This window comes from Ochotona princeps, chromosome 29 (assembly GCF_030435755.1).
Source record: "Ochotona princeps isolate mOchPri1 chromosome 29, mOchPri1.hap1, whole genome shotgun sequence".
Taxonomy (NCBI): domain Eukaryota; kingdom Metazoa; phylum Chordata; class Mammalia; order Lagomorpha; family Ochotonidae; genus Ochotona; species Ochotona princeps.
The window spans coordinates 17,644,265-17,666,981 of NC_080860.1; the positions used below are offsets into that span (position 1 = coordinate 17,644,265).

The 22,717-nt window shown below is 45.5% G+C and overlaps 1 protein-coding gene across 2 annotated transcripts in view; it reads left to right on the forward strand.

Annotated features, from left to right (window-relative positions):
• The window catches only part of SLC5A1 (solute carrier family 5 member 1), a 63,862-nt gene that overhangs the window by 35,643 nt on the left and 5,502 nt on the right, over window positions 1-22,717 (forward strand). For both annotated transcript variants that reach the window (XM_058656867.1, XM_004592013.2), the window contains exons 5-12: window positions 325-429; window positions 14,045-14,150; window positions 15,273-15,353; window positions 16,255-16,475; window positions 16,665-16,800; window positions 17,603-17,710; window positions 19,239-19,389; window positions 21,643-21,811. In XM_058656867.1, the coding sequence (XP_058512850.1) occupies window positions 325-429; window positions 14,045-14,150; window positions 15,273-15,353; window positions 16,255-16,475; window positions 16,665-16,800; window positions 17,603-17,710; window positions 19,239-19,389; window positions 21,643-21,811 (1,077 nt within the window). The remainder of the gene's footprint in view (window positions 1-324; window positions 430-14,044; window positions 14,151-15,272; window positions 15,354-16,254; window positions 16,476-16,664; window positions 16,801-17,602; window positions 17,711-19,238; window positions 19,390-21,642; window positions 21,812-22,717) is intronic.

Below are 22,717 nucleotides of genomic sequence, written 5' to 3' on the forward strand. Positions count from 1 at the left end.
TTCTACTTTTCTATGACATTTTAAAGTATGCTTATCTATCCTGTCCACCACAAGGGCTAGAATTTATCTCCCTGCTTGTGTCCAGTAATGTGTTCATTCAAAAATAGTCACTTGTTGGGTACTTTCTATGTGCTGGGACAGCACTGGGCTATTCTCCTACAGTATAGACTGCAAGAAGCAAAATGACTGGGATTCAGAGGCCATCCGGCCACCTGGTATACTTCCCAGGCCCATGAAAGTTATGAATCCTTAACCGTATTTCCGTGGCTCTGGCATCAGCATGGACCACTAGGCCGACAGTGACCTTCTTTGCATCCCACACAGGTGGTAACAATGCCGGAGTATCTGCAGAAGCGGTTTGGAGGCAAGCGGATCCAGATCTACCTTTCCGTCCTGTCCCTGTTGATCTATATTTTTACCAAGATCTCGGTAAGTCCACTGCCCCAGGGGCTGGGTGTTGGGGGCCTTGAAGGCTGTCTACTAGAATCCCCAGTATGTACTGCTCCACTATATGGCAGTTCTATGCGTTTCTACTAACTTGTCCATCAAATCTTTCTGCTCCTCGGGATTAAGTCTTGTCTCATGAACCAAGGAGCTAATAGAGTTCAATAGAACTTTGTGTCTTCCATGATGATGCAAGTTGCAAACAAATGGGGTTAAGAATGTTCTAAAGGAGAGAAAGACTGAGAGAGAGAAAGAGAGAGAGAGAGAGAAAGAGAGAGAGAGAGCGAGCGAGTGCTATCTTTCAGCCACTGGTTCACTCCCCAGATGGTCACGACAGCCAGCCAAGATTGGACCACGTTGATTGGGTCAAGAGCTTTGTCTGCATCTCCCACATGGGTGTCAGGGACCCAAGTGTGTGAGCCATCTCCCACAACTTTCTCCAGACTATTAGCAAGGAGCTGGGTCAGAAATAGAGCAGCCAGGACACAAACTGGTGCCCCTATGGGATGCCAGCGTCACAGGCAGCAGCTTTACCTGTTATGCTACAACACTATTCTTAGTCGAAGATTAAGAAGGAGCTGATGGAGTTACCATAGGAGCCAGCAATCTCATTACTAGGCAAATACGCAAAGGAAATAAAATCAGTATACTAAAAAATCTGCACTTTTTTTCCATTTATTGCAGTATCTTTCACAATAGCCATACATAGAATTGATCCATGCCCATCTATGGATGGCTGGGTCAAGAAAATGTGTTATATATACACGCTGCAATACTCATAAATTTTACAAAAGAAGGGAATCCTGTCATTTGTGACAACATGGAAGAACCTGAAGGATGTTATGTTAGAGTAAAATAGGCTAGACACAGAAGGATAAATATTGCATGATCTCACACATAAGTGGAATTAAAAAAAATCGAATGCATGGAAGCAGAGAAGAATGGTAATTACAAGCTTGCAAGGAGATGTTGGTCAAAGAACAATTTTAGTTAAACAGGAGAAATAATTTTATGTGACTATAGTTAATAACAATGGGTTGTATTTTGAAAATCACTAGGACGGATTTTAAGTGCTTTCAACCACAAAAAAAGGATGTTAATTAGCTCCAATGAGCCATTCCGCAATGGAGAGATTCTTTGAAACACTGTGTTGCACATGATAAATATATACAATTTTTGTCATCAGAAAAGGGGAATTGGTTAGGATAGCTACGACAGTGTCTTTGCTTTAGCGGCAGCCTGGTCTCTGTACCTCATCAGGGTCAAAATCTAACTCCATGTGACATATTTATTTATTTTTATTTGAAAGGCGGATTCACGGAGAGAAGGAGAGACAGAGAAACATCTTCCATCCACTGATTTACTTCCCAAATGGCTGCAATGGCTTGAGCTGAGCCGATCTGAAGGCAGGAGTCAGGAGCTTCTTCCGGGTCTCCCACGTGGGTGCAGGGGCCCAAGGACTTGAGCCATGCTCCGTTGCTCTCCCAGGTCATAAGCAGGGAGCTGAATGGGAATTGGAGCCGCTGGTTCAGAAACTGGTACCTACATGGGGTGCTGATGCCGCACTTGGAGGATTAACCTAATATGCTACCAGGCTGGCCTCCCATGTGACATTTCTGATGCACTTAAACACGGGCAGTCAGTGGTAACTCTGGAAGGGAATGCTTAGACTCCATCATCTTTAAAAACATTTTAATAGTGATTACAAAGGTGACAGGGTTGCAGACTTGTGCGAATCTCCGATTAGGGTGGAGAGGGTTGGAGGTGAGGAGGAAGGTGAGTGAGCTAAAAGTTTCACTTTTTTCTCCTGTGTCCTTGCTGAGATTCTGTCTTCTTTTATGGACAGGTAATTTAGCCCTTTTTGTGTGTGTGTGTGTGTGTTACTGCAATTGGATACCACAGTCTTCATGGCGTCTAAAGAATGGTGGTTTAATTGGCTCATGGTTCCGGGAGATTGGGAAATCCAAGACTGAGGGGTTGGAACTTGTGAGCATCTTCCTGCTACATCATCACATGATGGGGGGCATTCACTGCCTGGCAGGACACAGCACATGAGAAACAACTCAGTTCTCTCCTTTCCAAGTTCCCCGTCCCATCATGGAGGCCACACCCCCTCATGATCTCATCCAGTCCCAATGATTTCCAAAGGCCCCACCTCCAAACATCATCAACATGTCAATTTAGGGATTCCATTCCAATGTGAGTTGTGGAAAGGATGTTCAAGCTATGGTAACAGGGATGGGGAAACCCTGGGGTTGGGAAGAACTCCTCAGGATCTGTAAGTCAGGAGGGTAGAACCCAGGCCCCTGACCCTGAAGTAGGCTGCTTTTTTCCTTCTCACAGAACAAGACTTATCCTGTTTGCTCTGAATCAGTTCCGTGTCTAAGAATCCCTTGTCAAACCCAAGGTCGGTCATGAAAGTTTAGCCGAATGCTTTTTCTCGAGTTCTCTAGTGTTAGCGCTTACACCAAGGGCTTTGATCCACTTTGATTTGATTTTGTGTATGATGTGTGATAGAGATAGTAACTTCATTCTTTTGCCTGGAGAGAACCCGGTTGTCCCAGCATCATCTGTTGAAGAAGCTCTTGTTTTTCCATGACCAGGTCTTGCCCCTAAGTCTTTCCAGAACTCAGTGAGAATGTGGCTCTTATCAGTAAGATTGCTAGCCCCTTGTTTTGGAATTGGGACCAAAATCCAGAAGTAGCTCTCCCTGCTTGTATAGCTCTGTCCTGCACTTGACTCACAGACCATGCTTTCTCCACAAGCAGGATGTCTATGCCTTCTTTTGGATTCGTTTTTAGCTATGCTGGGATGGAAATTCTGTGATTTTCTTTTAATCTTTCACCATTAGGTGTGGCCTGAGAGGTGCTGGGAAGAGCACTGAGCTCAGAAGAGAAAAAAGCAATATATGCATGAGAATGAATGGGAGGTCATACTGGCCCGAGCAGGAGGTTGGTGGGGTAATTGCTCCAGACTTCAACTTGTAACGTGGCACCTGTCTGAGGAGCACGTATAGAGAAGGTCACTGGGCTTTTCTTTCTCAAAGGCAAGCATTCGCCAGGTCCACAGTTCAAGCCGTTGAAAGTCTGTCAATGGTGGTTGCCATGGAAAGGACACTCTTTGCCCTCCGAGCTGGCATAGGGGTAGTCATATAAAAACCCAGTGCCAGCCTCTCTCCCTGCCTTCCCTATCACCTCACCTACTTTGAAGGTTACTGATTAAACCTGCTTGGACTTGGGAGTCCCCAGGTAGCCGAGCGGTAACCTTGTTCGGCTAAGATCCTGATGGGGCACATTCCCCAGCAGTCTGATTTTTCTAGATTTTTGTTTGTGTATCATACATGGTGTAGGTTACTCCCTCTCTGCATGATTTCTCAGAATACTCCCTAGACTAGTGCCATAGCTTGCTCTGCTCAGCGTCCAAGGCTCAGGACCCTTTGAAGACAGCTGCTCTTAATTTAGTGTCAGTCTCTTCTTCAATCTCCAATAGGAGCTTTGTTTTAATACTATGTCCAGTCCTCACAATAATTCTGTATGTATAGAGGTTTTAAAGTGTCAGAGAAATGAGTTACTACATGGGAAAGCCAGAACGGTAGCTGGGTATCTCTAGTCCCAAAGTTTGTTTCTCTCATCATTCTGCACCTTGCTTGGATGGGATGAAGATTTGGACTAACAGAATGAGATCATCCCATGTCCCCGGTTCTCATTTGATGCGTGCATAGACTGAGATTCTGAGGAGGAAGGCAATTTTGTGGGTTTCATCGAGAGAAGCAGGTGTCATGATGCTGGATTTGCATCTTTTGACCTGATGTCTCTTGCCTTCTGAGTCTTCCATTCACTTGAAGTTTAACCAGGACAGAGTAAGTTAACATTCCAGGCCCTGGGAAAAAATTAAGAGTGTCAGTTAAGTGAACCTCATGAGATAAATGAATTGCAGAGAGTAGGGAACATCAGGTGCACATCAGGTGTGTGAGGGGAATGAAGGAGGGACATTTGTGTAAAGGGACAGCACAGGGAGAAGCTGAGAGGAAAGACTGTCCTCATCCATTTGACTGGCTTTAGGTCCACCAAGTGTCCTGAGGATGAAGGTCTTAAAATAATTCCACTGGTATCTGGTATCGGCTGTACCTACTGGGCATTCATACCACATTATGGAGGAGTACAATGCTCACAGACTGGAGAAAAGAATGTGAATAAGAAAGGATGATTGTGAGACATTGACACCACACACACACACACACACACACACACACACCCCAAAATGATTCAATTCCATTGTGTGTGTGATGTGGGGAGACATGAATGGCTTGTCATGGGTGGGAAGACAGGTGTGATGGCCTTGTGAGATATGTAGCTGGACAGGAAGCAAAGAACCTACCAGGAAGGCCAGGAGGGATGGAAGGAGCCAGTAAGTGTGTGGTTGATGAGAGAGAGAAAGCACAGGACTCTGCAGATGCAAAGGCCTGAGTGTGGCCAGGGCATTGGTCATGGAGCCTTGCCCATGGCTTCCATCTTGCTGTTGGAACTGTAGAATGGATTGTCGCTGCATGGGGACAACCCCATGAGCTCTATTGGTCACCTGTGTACTACGCATTATCAAATATTGAGAAGCATTTTGTTCTGTTAAGAATTTCCTGGTCCATTGTGTAGCTCATTCAACAGTACACAATCACTCGAGATAAAGCCTTTTTATGAATTCCACGTGCTCACTGGATGTCTCTGCTTGTGTTTCTGGGACTGTATTATCACAGATCACCCCTGCAAATGCCTTTCATAGCAACTTCACTGTCCCTTTCTTATCCTCGGGTGAAATCAATGAGTGCTGGCTTGCGCTTAATGTTTGAACGTTTATTACCCAGACTGTTCACTCTCCCAGGAGCAGAGAAATTAAAGTCAAGGTACTTTTCCATCTGAAACCTCATTGGTTGGCAATGAAACACACATAGAAAAATGAAACACACATATAGGAAAAACAAAATCACAGGATCTCAAAACACCAGAGCTGATGCCAAGTAACCTGCCCAAGATTCACCATCAGCGACCATTACTTCCAGAATTCTTCAGGTGGAATCTGCATTTTGATTGGTTTCCATGAGTCTTATGGACATTGTTTAACCAAATATTCAGGGTAATGACAAAGTCAATGGGTTGAATCCCACTCGCAGTCTGTAAGTTCCATTCTGTTGGAACACAGTCAAGCCTGCTTGTTTATGTTGGATATGCCAGGATGTGGAAGAGCTTGCAGTGTGGTGTGCAGAGCCTGAATCATTTCCTATCTGATTCATTATAGCAAACCTTTGCCAACCCTTGGTCTAGAGGATCATAGTGTTTCTGTGTTAGGTTTGTTGTTTTCTACTTAGCAGCATCAGAGAAGTTGCCTTCCCTCCCACCCTCTCTCCTTTTCTTATTCCCTTGCTTTCTTCCTTTTCCCTCTATCCCTCCCCGCTTTTGCTCCCTTTCTCCTCTCCTCCTAACAGCAGCTTACAGAAGGATCAGTCTGTAGCAACCAGTTAAACAAATGATCTCTTAGGATGACAGTGTGGTTCTTTTATATAAAATTTAGTAGTGTATATCTTACCTAGTCCCTCTTTACATTTTTTTAAAAAGATTCATTATTTATTTGAAAGGCAGAGTAAGAGAAAGAGAGATATCTTCCATCCCTTGGCCCACTCTCCGAATGGTCACAATAACTGGGGCAGGTCTAGGCTGAAGTCCAGATCCATCTGTATCTTCCATGTGAGGGCTGGGGAATCCCCACTTGGGCCATCATTTGGTGTTTTTCCAGATCCATCAGCAGGAAGCTGGATCAGAAGTGGAGCAGCAAAGACTCAAACCAGTGCTCACATGGGATTCTGGTATCATAAGTGGTGGATTAACCTGATGTGCCACATTGGTTCCCATTGTCCCTTTTAAAATAAATGAACAAAAAACAATGCAATATTCCAAACAGATAGAGAAGTCTTTATCATCACCACTCGGGTTTTATAGATCATTTTCCTTCTACAAAAAAAAATTTAAAACATTACAGATGCAACAAAAACTTATATGTTCTCCCTCTTCATCCTAGTGTCCTCCTTCCCACAGGTACAAGTTGTCTGTTGAATACATGTTGGCCTGGATTCTTCTTGTCTATATATAATTTGTTCAAGAGACAGGACCTGTCACCTCTGATTTATTCCTTCAATACCCAGGAGACAAGAACTCAGTCCGGGTCTGCCATGTTTGTTGGCAGAATTTCAGCTGCCCGAGTATCACATGCTTATTAGCAGGTAGCTGGATCAGAAGCAGAGCCAGGATGCTAAACCATGGTCTGCTGTACAGGACGTAAGCATCAGAAGTGGTGTCAAGCACCTACCCCTGTGATGTTTATTTTTAAATAATATCAATACACTTCCTTAGCAAAATTTTAAAAATTTGATTTTGAAAGGAAATATAAATTTCTTCTATTTATTTTAAAAAGGTTTATTTGTTTTTTTGTTAAGACAAGTTTACAGAGAGAAGGAGATACAGAGAAAGATCTTCCATCTGCTAGTTCACTTCCCAAGTGGCTGCAACTACTGGAGCTGAGCTAAAGCCAGGAGCCAGCAGCTTCTTCTACATCTCCCATGCAGGTGCAGGGTCCCAAGGCTATGGGCCATCTTCGACTGCTTTTCCAAGCTACAAGCAGGGAGCTATGTGGGAAGTGGAGCAGCCAGGATACAAACTGCAGCCCATATGGGATGCAAAGCGAGGATTTAGCCACTGGGCCAGCCATTGCATCAGGCCCGGATTTATTTACTTATTTATTTTTATTGGAAAGGCAAATACACAGAGAGAAGGAGAGACAGAAAGAAAGATCATCTGTCCACTAATTCATTCCCCCAGGTAGCTACAATGGCTGGAGTTGAGCCAATCTGAAGCCAGGACACGAACTGGTGCCCATATATGATCCCGGTGTACACAAGGCAAGAATTTAGCCACTGGGTCATTGCTCGGAGCTCTCTCTTTTTTTTTCTATTTGAGGAAGACTTGGCTCTGTGTAGAAAATATTTCGGAGAGGAAGTCCCTTACTTCTGCAGTTTTTGTTTTGAAGATCAAAGTCCCGCATGCTTTAGGAAGCCGTTGGTAACCTGTAAAATCCTCCACATAGCAAGGAAAAGTTCTAGCGAAGTAGTGAAGTGTCTGGAAATCATAGAGAACCAAAGGACCAAACATCAGAGCACCCAGGCTAATGTGGGATCACTCAGCTTGGCATTGTCCACGTGGCTTAGCTGTGGCATCCTGGGTTCGAAGGGTAGCACTTTTATCTCTGAGATTAAGAATGACTCCTGGAAGGAAGAATTTGTCCCAGGTTCATTCTGTTCACTAGGGAGGTGTTCTTGGAATTCTTTATCTGTGCTGCTGGATGAAAATAGATTGTCATAAATACAGCACCTCCCTGAAGTCATGGCAGACTGCATTTACAGCACTGAGTTGTGTGTTACTTATTTGTGATTAACAACAGCAAAGGAAATTTTTTTTTTTACTTGTAACTCCTTGATACCTGTTTAGAAATAGAATTTAACTCCTTGACACCTGTTTAGAAATAGAATTGTATTGGGCCCGGCGTGATAGCCTAGCGGCTAAAGTCCTTGCCTTGCCTGTGCCAGGATCCCATATGGGCCCCGGTTCTAATCCCTTCTTCCCATCCAGCCCCCTGCTTGTGGCCTGGGAAAGCAGTCGAGAATGGTCTAAAGCCTTGGGACCCTGCACCCGTTTGGGAGACCAGGAAGAGGCTCTGGGCTCCTGGCTTAGGCTCCGCTCAGCTCCGGCTGTTGCAGCCACTTGGGAAATGAATCAGCGAACGGAAGATCTGTTTCTCTGTCTTTCTTCCTCTCTGTGTATCTGACTTTGTAATAAAAATAAATAAATCTTACAAAAAAAAGCATTTTATTTGATTTTTTGCTGATATACTTTTTTTAGTTTTTTTATTTTTATTTTTGATGATGTTTACATAGTTGATCAGGTTGGGAAGGATCGAAGGTTAGGGGAAAGTAGGTGAGAAAATTGTTTCCAAATTTTCATTTTCTTCCTTCTGTATTTGGGGAAGGGGGAAGACAAATGGAGAAGCAGCACCCAGCCTTCCAGCTGCTCCAATACCTGGGGATGGGGAACGGCCACCTGATATCAACCTAAGGTTCCCATTGTGGTACATGCTCTGAGGGTTCTGCTCAAGTGATTTTGAAAGTGCTGAAATGCTGTCAATCTTGCCGATCTAAGGATGAAGAAATCTTTCCAAGGTCCACTGGCTGGCGTTGTTCTCCTTGGAGTCTCCATTCACCCAGATATTCGCTGTCGTTGCTTGACTGGGGTAGGGGTTCTATTTGTTCTGCCCTCCTTCCTCTGCTCTGGTAGCTCGTTGCAATGCTCACATTCCGTATAAGAATGTCCTAGAGAGGAAGATCTTCTGTCCAGCGGGTCATTCTCCAAATGCCCTCAATAGCTGGGTTTGGGTTTGGTTAGGTTACAACTGGGAGCTGTGAACTTAATCCAGGTGTCCCACATGGGAGGCAGGGAGCGAAATACTGCAGCCATCAACTGCTGCCTCCCAGGGTGTATGTTAGCAGGAAGCTGGACTTGAGAGCATAGCTGGGACTTGAACCCAGCCCCTTTGACATGGGATGTAAGTGTTCTAAGAGGTGTCTTAACCACTGTACCATGTCGCCTATTGTATTTTAAAAACTCATTTTCTTTCTTTTTTTGACTGATAATCAGATTTTTTTATTATTTTTAATTCATTAATTACATTGTATTATGTAACACAGTTTCATAGGTACTTGGATTCTCCCCACCCCTCCCCAAACCCTCCCACCATGGTGGACTCCTCCACCTTGTTGCATATCCACAGTTCAAGTTCAGTTGAGATTCCCCATTGCAAGCGTATACCAAACATAGAGTCCATCATCTTATTGTCCAGTCAAGTTCAACGACTTCTTAGGTATACCCTCTCTGGTCTGAAGACAGAGCCAGCAGAGCATCATCCCGATCAGTTAAAAGCGCCAACCTACCATCAGCAAAAATTTACATCATTATGGAATTAATTGACATAATAACTCATTTTCTTTTAAATGTTCTTTATTTACATGAGAAGGAGAATCGTTTCTCGACCTTTTGGCTAAGATCAAGTGTGGAGAGAGAGAGAGGGAAGGAGAGGGAGAGAGAGCAGAAGGGTAGGAGGGAGAAGTGAGAGAAACACACACACACACACACACACACACACACACACACACACACACACACCTCTCCTCCCTTCTGCTAGTTCACTCCTGAGCTGCCTGTAATGGTAGGATCCCAGATCAAGGCTGAAGTTGGGAGCCAGTATCTCAATCCAGGTCTCTCCTATGTGAGCAACTGGGACCCCATTATTTGAGCCATCACTGATGTTCCCCAGGGTCTACATTAGCAGAGAACTGTAGTTGGGAGCCAGAACTGTGAACTGAAGCCATATGTAGCATGTGGGACATGGGTGTCATAACAGCTCCCTATTCCTAATCAACAGGTAGCCCTGGGACACAATGATGGGGTCTGGTGTGATGTTTCCATGTGGAATGGTCAGGTCAGGGAACTCTCTCACCACAGACATTTCTCTGCGTTGGGAATACTCAAAATCTACCCACTAGCAATTTTGAAAATACTCAGATTGTTGTTAATTGTGGTTACCCTGCTTTGTTATGGAACATTATCAGTTGTTCCTCCTGTATGGCTGTACCCCTTGCCTGCTGAGGGCATTTTTAAGGCATTACAGCCTTGAGATCTTTCCCTGGCTCATTTATGCTCACTTGCTAATTTGCCAAAGCAAAAGTATATGTGTTTAACAACAACCCACTGCAATCAGCAGATGGGGCCCCTTTGATTTAGATAACTTTATGGGACCAGGTAGAAACACGGGAGGGGAAGAGACCAGCATTCTGTCTACTCATTACAATTCCAAGTGGCTCAGGGTACAACCAGAAAGGAGAGCCCATTTACCTCTGGCAAGGATCTTGTAGCTAGCAGAGGCTCCCTCTGCTTGAGCTGCCATGTAGGGCAGGATGGAGCTGGCCCTTTGCCTGAAAGGTGACGTCTCTGCTGAGCTGCAGCTGCTGGGAAGCACAGTCTTCCAGAGCCAAGACTTCCTGATTTATTCTGTAGTGTTTCCCACCCCTGCTCCTATTTTATTAGTGAGTGAGAGAGAGAAAAAGAGAGAAAGATAGATCTTCCAGATGGCTGGTTCAGTTCCCAACTGTCTGCAATACTTAGAGCTGGGTCAGGTGAAGCCAGGAGCCAGGAACTTCATCCAGGTCTCCCATAAGGGTGGCAGGGGTCCAAGTACTTGAACCCTTACCTGCTGCCTCCCAGGGTGCACAGAAGTGGGAAACTGGATTCAGAAGTGGAGCTAAGTACTCCGGTATGGGATGTGAACATCCCAGCTGCACTAAGTGCCTGCTCCATGACTTCCTGTTTTGAGGATGAGGACTCTATGAAGTAGTGTGGAAGAAGTGCAGTGTCTCATCCCGGGTCACTCTCACCTGTCACGGCCATGCCAGAGGCCAAAACCCAGGGTCTCTGAACACCAATCCTGGTGCAACTCTGAGTCCCCATCTCCCCACCCCCCCACCTCCTGATTCTGTCTCGGCTCCTTTGCCAAATGGTGACACTAGGTACCCTTGGGTGGGACACTCTGCAGGGGGTCTGGGAGGATGGTAGCTAATGCACCAGGAATGCAAAAGGACCATTTATATTTTTTTAAAAAAAGGTTTATTTGTTTTACTTGAAAGTCAGAATTACACACACACACTGAGAGAGAGAGAATGAGAGGGAGAAGGAAACAGAGAGAGAGAGAGAGAGAGAGAGAGAGAGATCTTCCATCTGTTGAGTCACTCCCCCAAATGATCTCAAAGTCCAGAACTGGGTCAGTCTGAAACTGGGAGCCAGAAGCTTCTTCCACGTCTCCCACATGATTGCAGGTTCCCAAGGCGTTGGGTCATCTGCTACTGCTTTCCTAGGATATAAACAAGGAGCCGGATCAGAAGTGCAGCGGCTGGAACTCACACAAGTGCACATATGGGATGCGAGTGCTGCAGAAGGAGGATTAGTGTGCTTCACCACTGCACGACCCAAAAGATGTATCCTGGAGAAGGGGTTGGCTTACTCTCCAAGACTCACAATATCATAACAACATGGAGTTAATTGTAGACAAACTGTCTCCCAAGTGATAGCAATAAGGAATTGGAGATTCTGTTATTTAGGGGGGTCTTAATTACTTAATGTGGTTATAAAAAAGAACATCTGGGTCTGGGTAATTTATAAAGACCAGAGATTTATTTCTGGCAGTCCTAGTACCTGGGCCATTCAAGAGTATGGTGCTAGCCTCTCTTAGGATGGAACTTCTGGTTGCAGCAACAGAGGGTAGGGGATGTCTCTTGGTCCCTTGGCAAGGCAGAGCAAGCGTGCTAATTGGGACTCTGCCTCCTCTGTTAAAGTTGCTAATCCCATGATCTGAAAAGCTCATCTAACCCTGAGCACCTCCCAGATGTCCCGGGATATAGATGGGTATGGTGGGGGATCTGAGCTATTGGAGACCCCGAGGAGCTGCCTTGGGGTAGGACAGCAAGTGCTGATTCCTGCTTATGGGTCCATTCCCCAGGGCTCTGCGTAGATGCCCTTGGTCTCCTCTGAAATGTATTAAGTTCATGCAATAAAACAGTTTGTACATTATCCCTAGGGGAATCCTACTTTCTTCTGCACTTAGAGATTTGAAAATGTAAGATACTCTGTGATCATGCCTTAGTACCACTCTTCCTGGAGTATTTGAGAGAGGACAGGAAAATTTATTTTGGGTGGCTTCCCAGTGCCCTCTGCTGGTGTGTAGTCACAATTGCATCATCCATCCAGGGAGAATGTTCTCTTTAAGGAGAAAAGGGAGGAGGAGGGTGTTTGGAAGATCTGTAAAGATCTGAGCGCAACTAGTGAACTCAGAGAGTTAAATGAAGTGATTCTCTGAAAGATCTCATGAGATAATTTAGATAAAACCACTTAATACCAAACCCACCCTAAGGGGTGCTTGGTGAGGCTGGGCTTTGTTTTAAGCCAAGCATTCCCTCTGGGCTGGGAGGATAACCTTGTGGTCTTGCTGAAAGTTTCCATTCTGGACTGGAGGATGGAAGTTTAACACAGCGGTCCAGCACTCAGACTGGCTTTTGAGAACAGATCTGTGTATTCTGGGGTGTAAACAACAGATCATAGACGTTGGAACAAGAGTCAGCATGTGAATTGGGAGGAATCTTTTTTTTAAAATATATTTTTATTGAATTTTGAATTTTGTGCTACAATTTTGTATAGGCTGGGATTCCCTCCCCCCAAACTCCCAACCCCCGACAAATTTTCCCCATTTTACTACGATAGTGTAGTCCTTCATAAGGAATCATAATTCTATCAGTCTCTTACTTAAGTGTACCCCGACGTTGTTGGTACAGACAATGGCAGACGGTCCAGCATCCCATTGTCTACACATGTCCAACAGTTTCATTGGGAATCCATGTTTCATCTGGAAGCAGGGATGCATGTTCCATTCATTATACTCCCACATCTGGCTATGGTAGACCCCTGCACTCCATCACTACATATTTCCATAATTGAGAAGCCATGAAACAAGCTCAACAACTGGTGTGAGTTAGAACAGCCATAACAACAACAACAAATTACAGCACCATGAAAAAACGCACCACTGAGTAACCAACAAATGGATACAAAAAGGAAACACGGAAGTCTCTTGGGAAAAATGATGCCACTGTGTAATGCATGAGCGAGTGATGAATTCGACAAGAGAAAAGAAATTATTTGGAATAAACAAAACTGAAATAAAAACCATCAAAACACATGGGATACAACCAAACAAACAAACACACAAAAACCAGTATTGATTAGATTATTGAAGTTACACTTTCCATGCTGGTTTCCTTATAAAAGAGAGAACATATGGTATTTGTTCTTTTGTGATTGACTCATTTCACTGAGCATAACGGTCTCTAGTTGGGACCACCTAGTTGTAAATAGTATAATTTCATTCTTCTTAATTGCTGAATAATATTCCATGGAGTAGATGTGCCACAGTTTCTTTAACCACTCTTCTTTGGACAAATTATCTGGATTGTTTCCATGTCTTTGCTATTGTGGATTGTGCTGCTGCAAATATAGGATTACAGATCCCCTTCTCATATGCAGTTTTCATTTCCTTTGGGTGTATCCCTAGGAGCGGGATACCTGGGTCATATGGCAGGTTTATTTGCAATTCTCCAAGCACTCTGAGTTGGGAGGAATCTTAAAATGTGTATTGTAGTTTCTCGGCCAGAAAAGGGTTCCCGAATTAGGGGCACTTGTGAAGCACTGTGTGCTGTGTTTTCCTGGCTGGGGATGTGTGCTCCACGGTGTATATTAAAACTGTTTCTACCTGATGGTATCTAGAAGCAACTCAGACTTGGCAGACTTTGGAGTCCTTTGCTCATCTTGAATGGAGCTTTCCGGAGACCTCAGGAAGAGACTGTGGACTCCGTGAGCAGGTGGCCTCTCTCACTCCTTTCCGGGCCTCTCTCTCCTCCCCACAGGCAGACATCTTTTCCGGAGCTATCTTCATCCAACTGGCCTTGGGCCTGGATCTCTATGTAGCCATCATTGTGTTATTGGTTATCACTGGAATCTTCACCATCACAGGTGAGCCCATTCTCATGGGTTAGTAGCTCAAGTCCAGCGTGGGGCTGAACACTCATGAAGGGTAAAAGGAAGTAAGAGAGGAAACCTAGAAAATGGCTTGAGAAGGGGGCATTTGCTTGGTGTCTCTTCACACAGGCCCCACCACTAGGTGAGCGGTCTCAAAAAGCTCCAGAATTTTCTGGAATAGGGCCACTTCTTACGGGAGCTTGGGAAAAGCTTGACCTTGCAAGTTGTAGAGATGACTTGGCTGCTGGGGCAGGGGCTGAGGGAATCAGGACTGAGCGGAGGCAGAATATGGAAGCAGGGATGAGCACAGCATGTGTCGGACATAGGATGAACAAGCAGATGCATGTGGCTGGAGGAGGGTGGACCCTTGGAGGTAAATGGGACATAAGTTGGAGATTTCAAATGAAGTCACCATGCAGGAGCCTTGGAAGCCAGATAGGGGCCTGTCTCTTGATGGGACAAGGATGAGGAAACCACTGTGGGGAGAGCAGGAGTGACCCATTGGAAGAGGATTCAGAGGGAGACTCAAGATGTGACTGGAGTAGCTGATACACAACTGGGAGATCCTTTGCAGAGCTGTTACTCCACTGTGCTGGGGGTAGGGAGGGAGCAAAGTTGGCAGCGGAATTTGCCGCTTCAGTGAGAACCCCATATCTCTGGACACAAGAAGTTACTTAGATGGATATTATGCATAATGCATATTATGAAAAGGTGGTGCTTGGTTTTCAGAATATTTGACATTAAAAAAGACCCTCTTTTATCTTTTCAACCCTCTTTTCAGGAACTTTCTTACAAAACTGTCCTGGAAGTAGCCCTTTGAAATGTACTAATGTGGGGGTGTCCTCAGATGCTTCCACGGTCAGTTCTTGGCTCTTGTGTGATTTTGTTTGTGGAATAAACTTCCCTCTCATCCTCCAGGGGGCATCTCTTGGCCTCCAAGGGTCCGCGTCAGGCTCTTTCTCCCTCAAATAGTGAGAAACATGGGAATGGTCCCTAAGGCCACCGTTATGGAAAGTGTGGGTTGTAGCAGAGTAACAAGACAGAGGAGGGAATACAGGTGTGTGTCCGAGGTGGTGGGTGCTGAGATCTGATGTCTTGTTGTCTCCTCTGCTCTAGGCGGCTTGTCGGCTGTGATTTACACGGATGCCTTGCAAACGTTGATCATGCTGGTGGGGTCTTGTATTCTGGTTGGATTTGGTAAGTGAGTCCAGGGCAAGTTTAGGAGGTGGGTTGCCAGTGGTTCCAGCCCAAGATTGTGGGTGTGCGATCAGGGGTGGGGGACTGGGGGAGGTGGTAGCTTCATGTTCCCTGGAGGTCTCAGGTTTGGGCTGGCTCAGCGGGTGCCTGGATTCCCTGCTTTCTCTCTCTCTCTCTCTCTCTCTCTCTCTCTCTCTCTCTCTCTTTCTTTCTCTCTCTCTCTTTCTCTCGTAGCCATCCTTTGGCAGCCTCATGGGTGCTCATTCTGAGACTGTGGCAACTTGGGGTTCTGCAGAGGAATCAGACATGACAGAATGAGGCTCAATATCTAGGAGTAGGAGCTTTCAGATATTGGGCTTTCCTTGTTAGATTTTGTTTTGTCCACCTCCTGATGTTAAGTGGTTTTTCTTTTGCGATTTGTTGATGGTAGATGATGCCTTTCCTGTCAATGCCTTTGATGACATATAAAAATATTGGCCGCTCCATGTTAGCCTTCCTAAGTTTTTGAAATTTTACTTGTCACTGTGCTCCTAAGATTGGAAACCCTGGATGGAGCGATGTGGTTGCATTCAATTTTTAGGTGGCCAAGGCTTTCTGTGTATTCCTGCATAGATGGTTATCTGCTCTCTCATCATTTCCCAGAACTTGCGTGCAGTTGTTCCTAGTAGGTATTGGGGGGCCAGCAAGGTAGGGGTTGGCATTATTTACTGAAGACTAGAAAGAAGCTCCTGGTTCCTAGCTTCAGATCAGCCAAGTTCCAGCCATTAAGGCCATTTGAGGCATGAACTAGCAGGTGAAAGATCTCTCTCTCTTTTTTCTATTTCCTCTCTCCTTCCCTCTCTCTTTGTAACTCTGCCATTCAAATGATTACAATGTTCATTTTTGTGCCCATGTTTTCCAGCTTTTCATGAAGTGGGAGGATATGATGCCTTCACGGAAAAGTACATGCAAGCCATTCCCAGCGTGACCTCTGAGGGAAACTTCTCCGCCTCCCAAGAATGCTACACCCCAAGGGAAGATGCCTTCCACATCTTCCGAGATGCCATCACTGGAGACATCCCCTGGCCTGGGCTCGTCTTTGGAATGAGCATCCTCACCCTGTGGTACTGGTGTACCGATCAGGTACCTGAGCTGGGCATGTGGGATGGTCTTAGGGGAACTCCCATCTGTCTGTGGCTTGTAGGGCTGGGCAAGGAGAGTAGGGGAGGGCTCACAAGCACAGGCCAAGGACCTGCACAGGCCAAGGGAAGTGGCATCTTGGGTGGGTGTGACAGGGTTTCTGGTCTGTGCTCACTCCAGTCTCCCTGATAGGTCATTGTGCAGCGTTGCCTCTCAGCCAAGAACATGTCTCATGTGAAGGCCGGCTGTATCATGTGTGGGTACCTGAAGATACTGCCCATGTTCCTCATCATCATGATGGGCATGATCAGTCGCATCCTGTACACAGGTAGAGCCATCAGCCGATGCCTCTTCCCCAGCGCTCTCTCTCCTCATCACTTCCAAAACCTTAGAGTTTCCTACTCCCTTTTACTCCCTTCTTTTTATTCCTTCCAAAATCTAGACCATAGGCAACTTGAGGGGACAGAACTTTTGAGCCTGTTTCCCTTGATTTCTTATATTGTCAATTGTTTCACCTTCTTGAAAAAAAAAAATCTTCCAAGCTCATGACATGCCTCCAGATTGTTCCTTCCAGCTCGCCCTGTTTGCTCAGCTGCTGTTCCTCTCTTCGCCAACCCGAGGCTTCTGGTTGGTGGTGTGTGGTTGTCCTTTTCCACTTACGTGTTGGAGGAACCTAGTCAGTCTCTAACTGCCCAAGGTTCTGAGCCAAGATTCCTGGATAGTTTCCTTCAAGGGACCCTGAGCCTTGCAATGTGACTAAGGTGACTTTTCAGGACCTTTCCAGCTTTGTTCATTTCATTTGTTGAGGAAAGCCATCAGGAGGCTAAACTGTTTCCTGGAGAGTAAAATAATGTGACCAAGAAAGCCCCACCTAATGAAAAGGAAGACAGGATGGTCTGGAGACATGGTATTTCCCACACTGGAAGAAGCTCCTGGCTTTGGATTGGTTCAGCGCTGGCCATTGTGACCATTTTGGGAGATGAACCAGTGAATGCAAGACATCCCTCTGTCTCTCTTTCTCTCTAGCTCTGCCTTTCCGATAAAAATCAATCCTTTTTTAAAAAGCATGTGGAAATTGAAGTCATTTCCCTAATGTCTGCTTGCTAACGTGGCTTTGCATCTCTTCCTAGATAGAATTGCCTGTGTCGTCCCGTCGGAATGTGAGAGATACTGTGGCACCAGGGTTGGTTGTACAAACATCGCCTTCCCAATCTTGGTGGTGGAGCTCATGCCCAATGGTAAGAGTATTTCTTGGGAGACTGGTGGAGTCAGTTGGGTGTAGGCTCCATCAATGTTTCTGTGGGCTTTCTTGGGGTAAAGCCATTTCTGAACCCAGGAGTGGGCAGGGAGCACCTTGTGTGGGGTGTCTTTGGTGTTTGAACATGTGTCTCAGTGGAAGGAGACACATGGTTTGATTGGGTGGCTGTGAATTTTGGGGCTCGTCCAACAGTCAGGTTTGAAAAGGAGACAACCTGAAAATGTGTTAGAGAAAAACAAGTCTTTCCATGCTCATCTAGAAGTTCTTCCAAAGATCTTCAATTGTAGGGGCAGGGTAGGGGAAGATATATCAATTAGGAGAGACAACCATTAGAAAATCAGATGAAGGTTCCTGAAAAAAAAAAGTCTCAAATCAATAGATGACGTCACAGCCTCACTTCTGAGATTATATCTAGAAGAAATAAAGCAGTTACTTGGAACAGACCCTGCAATCTCGTATTCATTGCAGAGTCAGCCTAAATGCCCATCAGCAGACGGACAGATACAGAAAATACTATCTATTCTATTCACTCTTTTTTTCTTAAAGATTTATTTTATTTATTAGGGAGAGAGAGAGAGAGAGAGAGGGAGGGAGAGAGAGAGAGAGAGAGAGAGAGAGAGAGAGAGAGAGAGAGAATGTTTCCATCTGCTGGTTCATTCCCCAAATGGCCACAATGGCTGGGATTGGTCCAGGTGGATGCCAGGAGTTAGGAGCTTCTTTTGGGTCTCTCATGTGGGCGTAGGACCCCAATCACTTGGCCGCTCTCTATTTTTTCCTCAGGTCATTAACAGGGAGCTAGAATGGAGGCAGAGCACCTGGAAATTGAACTGGTGCCCATATGGGATGCTGGCACTGTAGGCAGTGGCTGCAATGGCCAGAGCTGGGCGAGGCGGAAGCCAGGAGCTTCCTCTAGGTCTCCCCCATGAATAGCAGAGACCCCAAACACTGGGGCCATCTTTTCCTGTTTTTCCTAGGCCATTAGCAGGATTGGAAGTAGAGTAGCCAGGATATAAGCTGGTGCTCTTGTGGGATACAGGCATTGCAGGTAGTGGCTTTATGTACTACACCATAATACTGGCTCCTTTTTTTTTTTTTTTTGTATTGGAAGCATAAATACCCTTTGATGATATCCTTGACCTGAGACTCCTTACCATAGTTCCTAATCACTATAGGATAGTAACCAAGCTGTCTGTTGATTTTACAGAGTCCCACCCATTCCCCTAGCATCTGGTTCTCCACCTTGATTAGGTTGATCTGGTGGTTCAGCACAAAGGACTCCCACCAACTTGACATACACAGGCTCACCCCCAGTTGGATGCAAGCATGCAAAGGTGGACTTGGCATGTGTCTGAGGTTTTGGCAGCTATGAGAATGATGTTAGGCCATCACGGATAAGGGTGCTTTTTAGCTCCTCAGCCCTGTAGTCTTACCATCCACAACACATCCAGCAGCAATGAATTTGTTAGCCAGGATGCATTCGTGCCACTCAGGAGCATCTTTTCTTTCAGGGTTGCGAGGCCTGATGCTGTCGGTCATGATGGCTTCGCTCATCAGCTCCCTGACCTCCGTCTTCAACAGTGCCAGCACCCTCTTCACCATGGACCTCTACACCAAGATCAGGAAGAAAGCAAGTGAGAGGGAGCTCATGATTGTGGGAAGGTAAATGCAACTTCTTCCTGTAGGAAGCTAATTAAAGAATAGTATTTATTTATTTATTGTTGATTTAAAAGGCAGAGTGCTAGAGAAAGAGAGGGATAGGTATAGGGAGAGAGAAAAAAATCAAATTCTGGTTCACCCCCGTCCCTTTCAATGGCTGCCACAGCCAGGGCTGTGCCAAGGTCAAGCCTGGGAATATGGAACTCCATCAAGTTTTCCCATGGGAGGGGCATGGGACCCAAGGACTTGAGCCATCCTCTGCTGCCTTAGCATTTGCAGGAAGGTGGATCAAAAGTGGAACAGCTGGGACTCGAACCATCACTCTGATATGATAGAGTGGTAATACAAGTGTGAGCTTAGCCTGCTGTGCCACGATCCTAGCCCCTCTGCCAGGAAAGTTGGATTGAGGACAGAGGGTTTATGATGGGCAGATGCCTAGGTAGAATGGGAGTTAGTTTTGCTGCTAGTTCTATTTGCCATTCAGTGGTAGTTAACTTAGGAGCTCATTGAACAATGCCCCTCTGGAGGTAGAGATTTTCCAATCCAGTCTTCAAGCTGTCAGTGAGCAGAGTGAATCTTGTCTTGCTTAGACCCAGATGGTGTGGAAAGTGACAGGCAGGATTGGAACTTATGGCATTTTAAGTCCTTTTCTGAAGCTCTGTAAGGCTGCTCCATGCTGTTCTCAGCTCCCCACAGTGTGGCCTTTCAACCCCCACGGCTCCTGTTGCTTCATCTCCGTGCAGCGTTCTGCAGGGTTACTGTGAAGGGCCAAATGAGGCTCTGCTTGTGAATATACTTTTATACACATTTATTATTTCTGAATGGGCTGGTGATAGTTCCAGAAAGTTTGTGGATAAAAGTAATCAAAAGAGAACTTCATCTTGATGACAAAGATTGTTGAAAATCCATGTATAGTTTTTTCATACTATGTTTTTGAAAAGTGAACTTTAAAAAAATTACTTGAGGGAGAGAGAGGGAAAGAGAGTACTGCCATCTATTGGTTCACTCCTCAAATGTCTGCAATGGCTGAAACTGGGCGAGGTTGGAAACTGAGCTGGGAGCTGGGAACTCAAGTCAGGTCGGCCTGTGGAAAGCAGCATAGCAGCAGCCTAATTGGAGAGTCATCAATTAGACCTTGCCTCCCAAGGTCTACATTAGCAGAAAGCTGGAGTCAGGATCTAGACCCGGAAATGAAACCCAGGTACTTCATTATGGAGTGCAGGTGCCTAAGTGATCACCACTTTGGCGAACTTTTTCAAGGCTCTCAAATGCATGAATTTCAACATCTTTTACATGAATGTGTTTTTTTAGGTTACATAGATGAGAGAGAGAGAGAGAGAGAGAGAGAGAGAGAGAGACAGAGAGAGATCCCATCCTTTGGTTTACTCTTCAAGTGGTCACAACTGCAGGAGATGAGCTGATCTGAACCCAGGACCTTCCACCGGGGCATCCACATGGGTGTAGAGGCCCAAGAACTTAAACCATTCTCCATTGCTTTCCCAGGCCATAAGCAGGGAGTTGGATGGGAAGTGGAGAAGCCGGGACTTGAACCAGTGTCGATATGGGATGCCAGCATCCTAGGCAGAGGCTTAGCCAACCATGCCACAGTGCCAGCTCCTGAATGTATTCTTTAATTCCATCTTTTATGAACTCGAAGCATGCTTGTACGCAACAGGGTCCTGAAAGCATTGGTCCAAGCATTGATCCATGGAGCAGTTGTGCTCTTCATGAAAGTAGAGTAAAAAAAATGATACATGTCTTTAAAAAAATGTTTGACACCAGAATAAATTTTGCTTTCAAGTTTTATTTACTTGTTTTAGTGAACACAGAAAAGAGATGCAGAAACAGAGAGATATTTCATTGCTGACTCAGTCTCCAAATGCCCACAATAACTAGCACTGGGTCAGGTCCAAACCAAGGGCTGAGAAATAATCTTGGTCTCCCACATGGGTGGCAAGGACCCAAGTACTTGAGCAGTCCTCTGTAGTCTCCTAGGATGTATATTAACAGGAAGCTGAGTCAGAATCAGAGGAATCGAGACTTGTGCCCAGCCCTCTGATATGGGATGTAGGTTTTCCGAGTGGCATCTTAACCATCACATCACATACCCAATCCCTACATCTAATTGTTTAATTGCATTTCCATGAGTTTTTAAAATACCCGTATGCATCTAGATGTGTGTGTTATGTAGCACTTCGTATATTCTTTCATGTGGCATTGTTTGCTTACCTTCTGTTGTGGGGGGCATGATTTCAGGGTGTTCATGCTGTTCCTGATTGCAGTCAGTATCGCCTGGGTGCCCATCGTGCAGTCAGCACAGAGCGGGCAGCTGTTCGATTATATCCAGTCCATCACCAGCTACCTGGGACCACCCATTGCAGCCCTCTTCCTGCTGGCTATTTTCTGGAAGAGAACTAATGAGCCCGTGAGTATTCCTTCTGACATGTGTGGGAATGCCGACCCAGCACACAAGCTCCCGTGTGGGTTTGCGTTTTTATCTTTGGGAGGGATTCTGTTTCCCAGAAATCTTAGGTGGAAATGGATGTCCTGCTGGAAGCTCATGAGGGATCAGAACCATGGACCATGGGGGCTGTCCTGAGAGTGAGAGTGAACTTCCTGGCTGTCGGTCCCGCATTCATGATCTCTCTGAGTCCCCAGTCTTCCTTGCTTCATTTTAGTGATTTTTTAAAAAAAAATTTATTTTTATTGAAAAGATGTATTTACACAGAGAAGGAGAGACAGAAAGATCTTCATCTGCTTGTTCACGCCTCAAATGGCCACAATGGCAAGAGCTGAGCCCATCCAAAGTCAAGAGCCAGGGGTTTCCTTCAGGTCTCTCACACGTTTGCAGGTGCCCAAGGATTTGAGCCATCTCCCACTTTTTTCCCAGGCCACAAACAGGGAGCTGGATAGAAAGTGGAGCAGCTGGGACACAAACTGGTGTCCATAGGTGATGCTAACACTTGCAGGTGAAGAATTGACTTATTGAGCCATGGTGCTGCTTCCCAATCTTGGTGATTTTGATCTGACGGAATGGTGCCCCCCTAGGAAGTTTATAGTCCCAGCTCTAAATGAAGTCCTAGTACAAGTTGCCTCCATCAGCTCTGCCCTGGCCTTGGCTTCTGAACTGATGCGATTCAGACATAGAGAGAGGAAGGGAGCTCCTGCCCTATCTGTTGGACTTGGTCTGTTTCAGCCAGAACCATATTTACCAGGAAGGAAGGGTATTGGTTCTCTCTGACCTGTATATTTAAGAAATGGCATGTGAACGTGATACAATCCATTTAAGGAACATCTGGCAACTTAGCACATCAGAAATAAAAAGCACAGG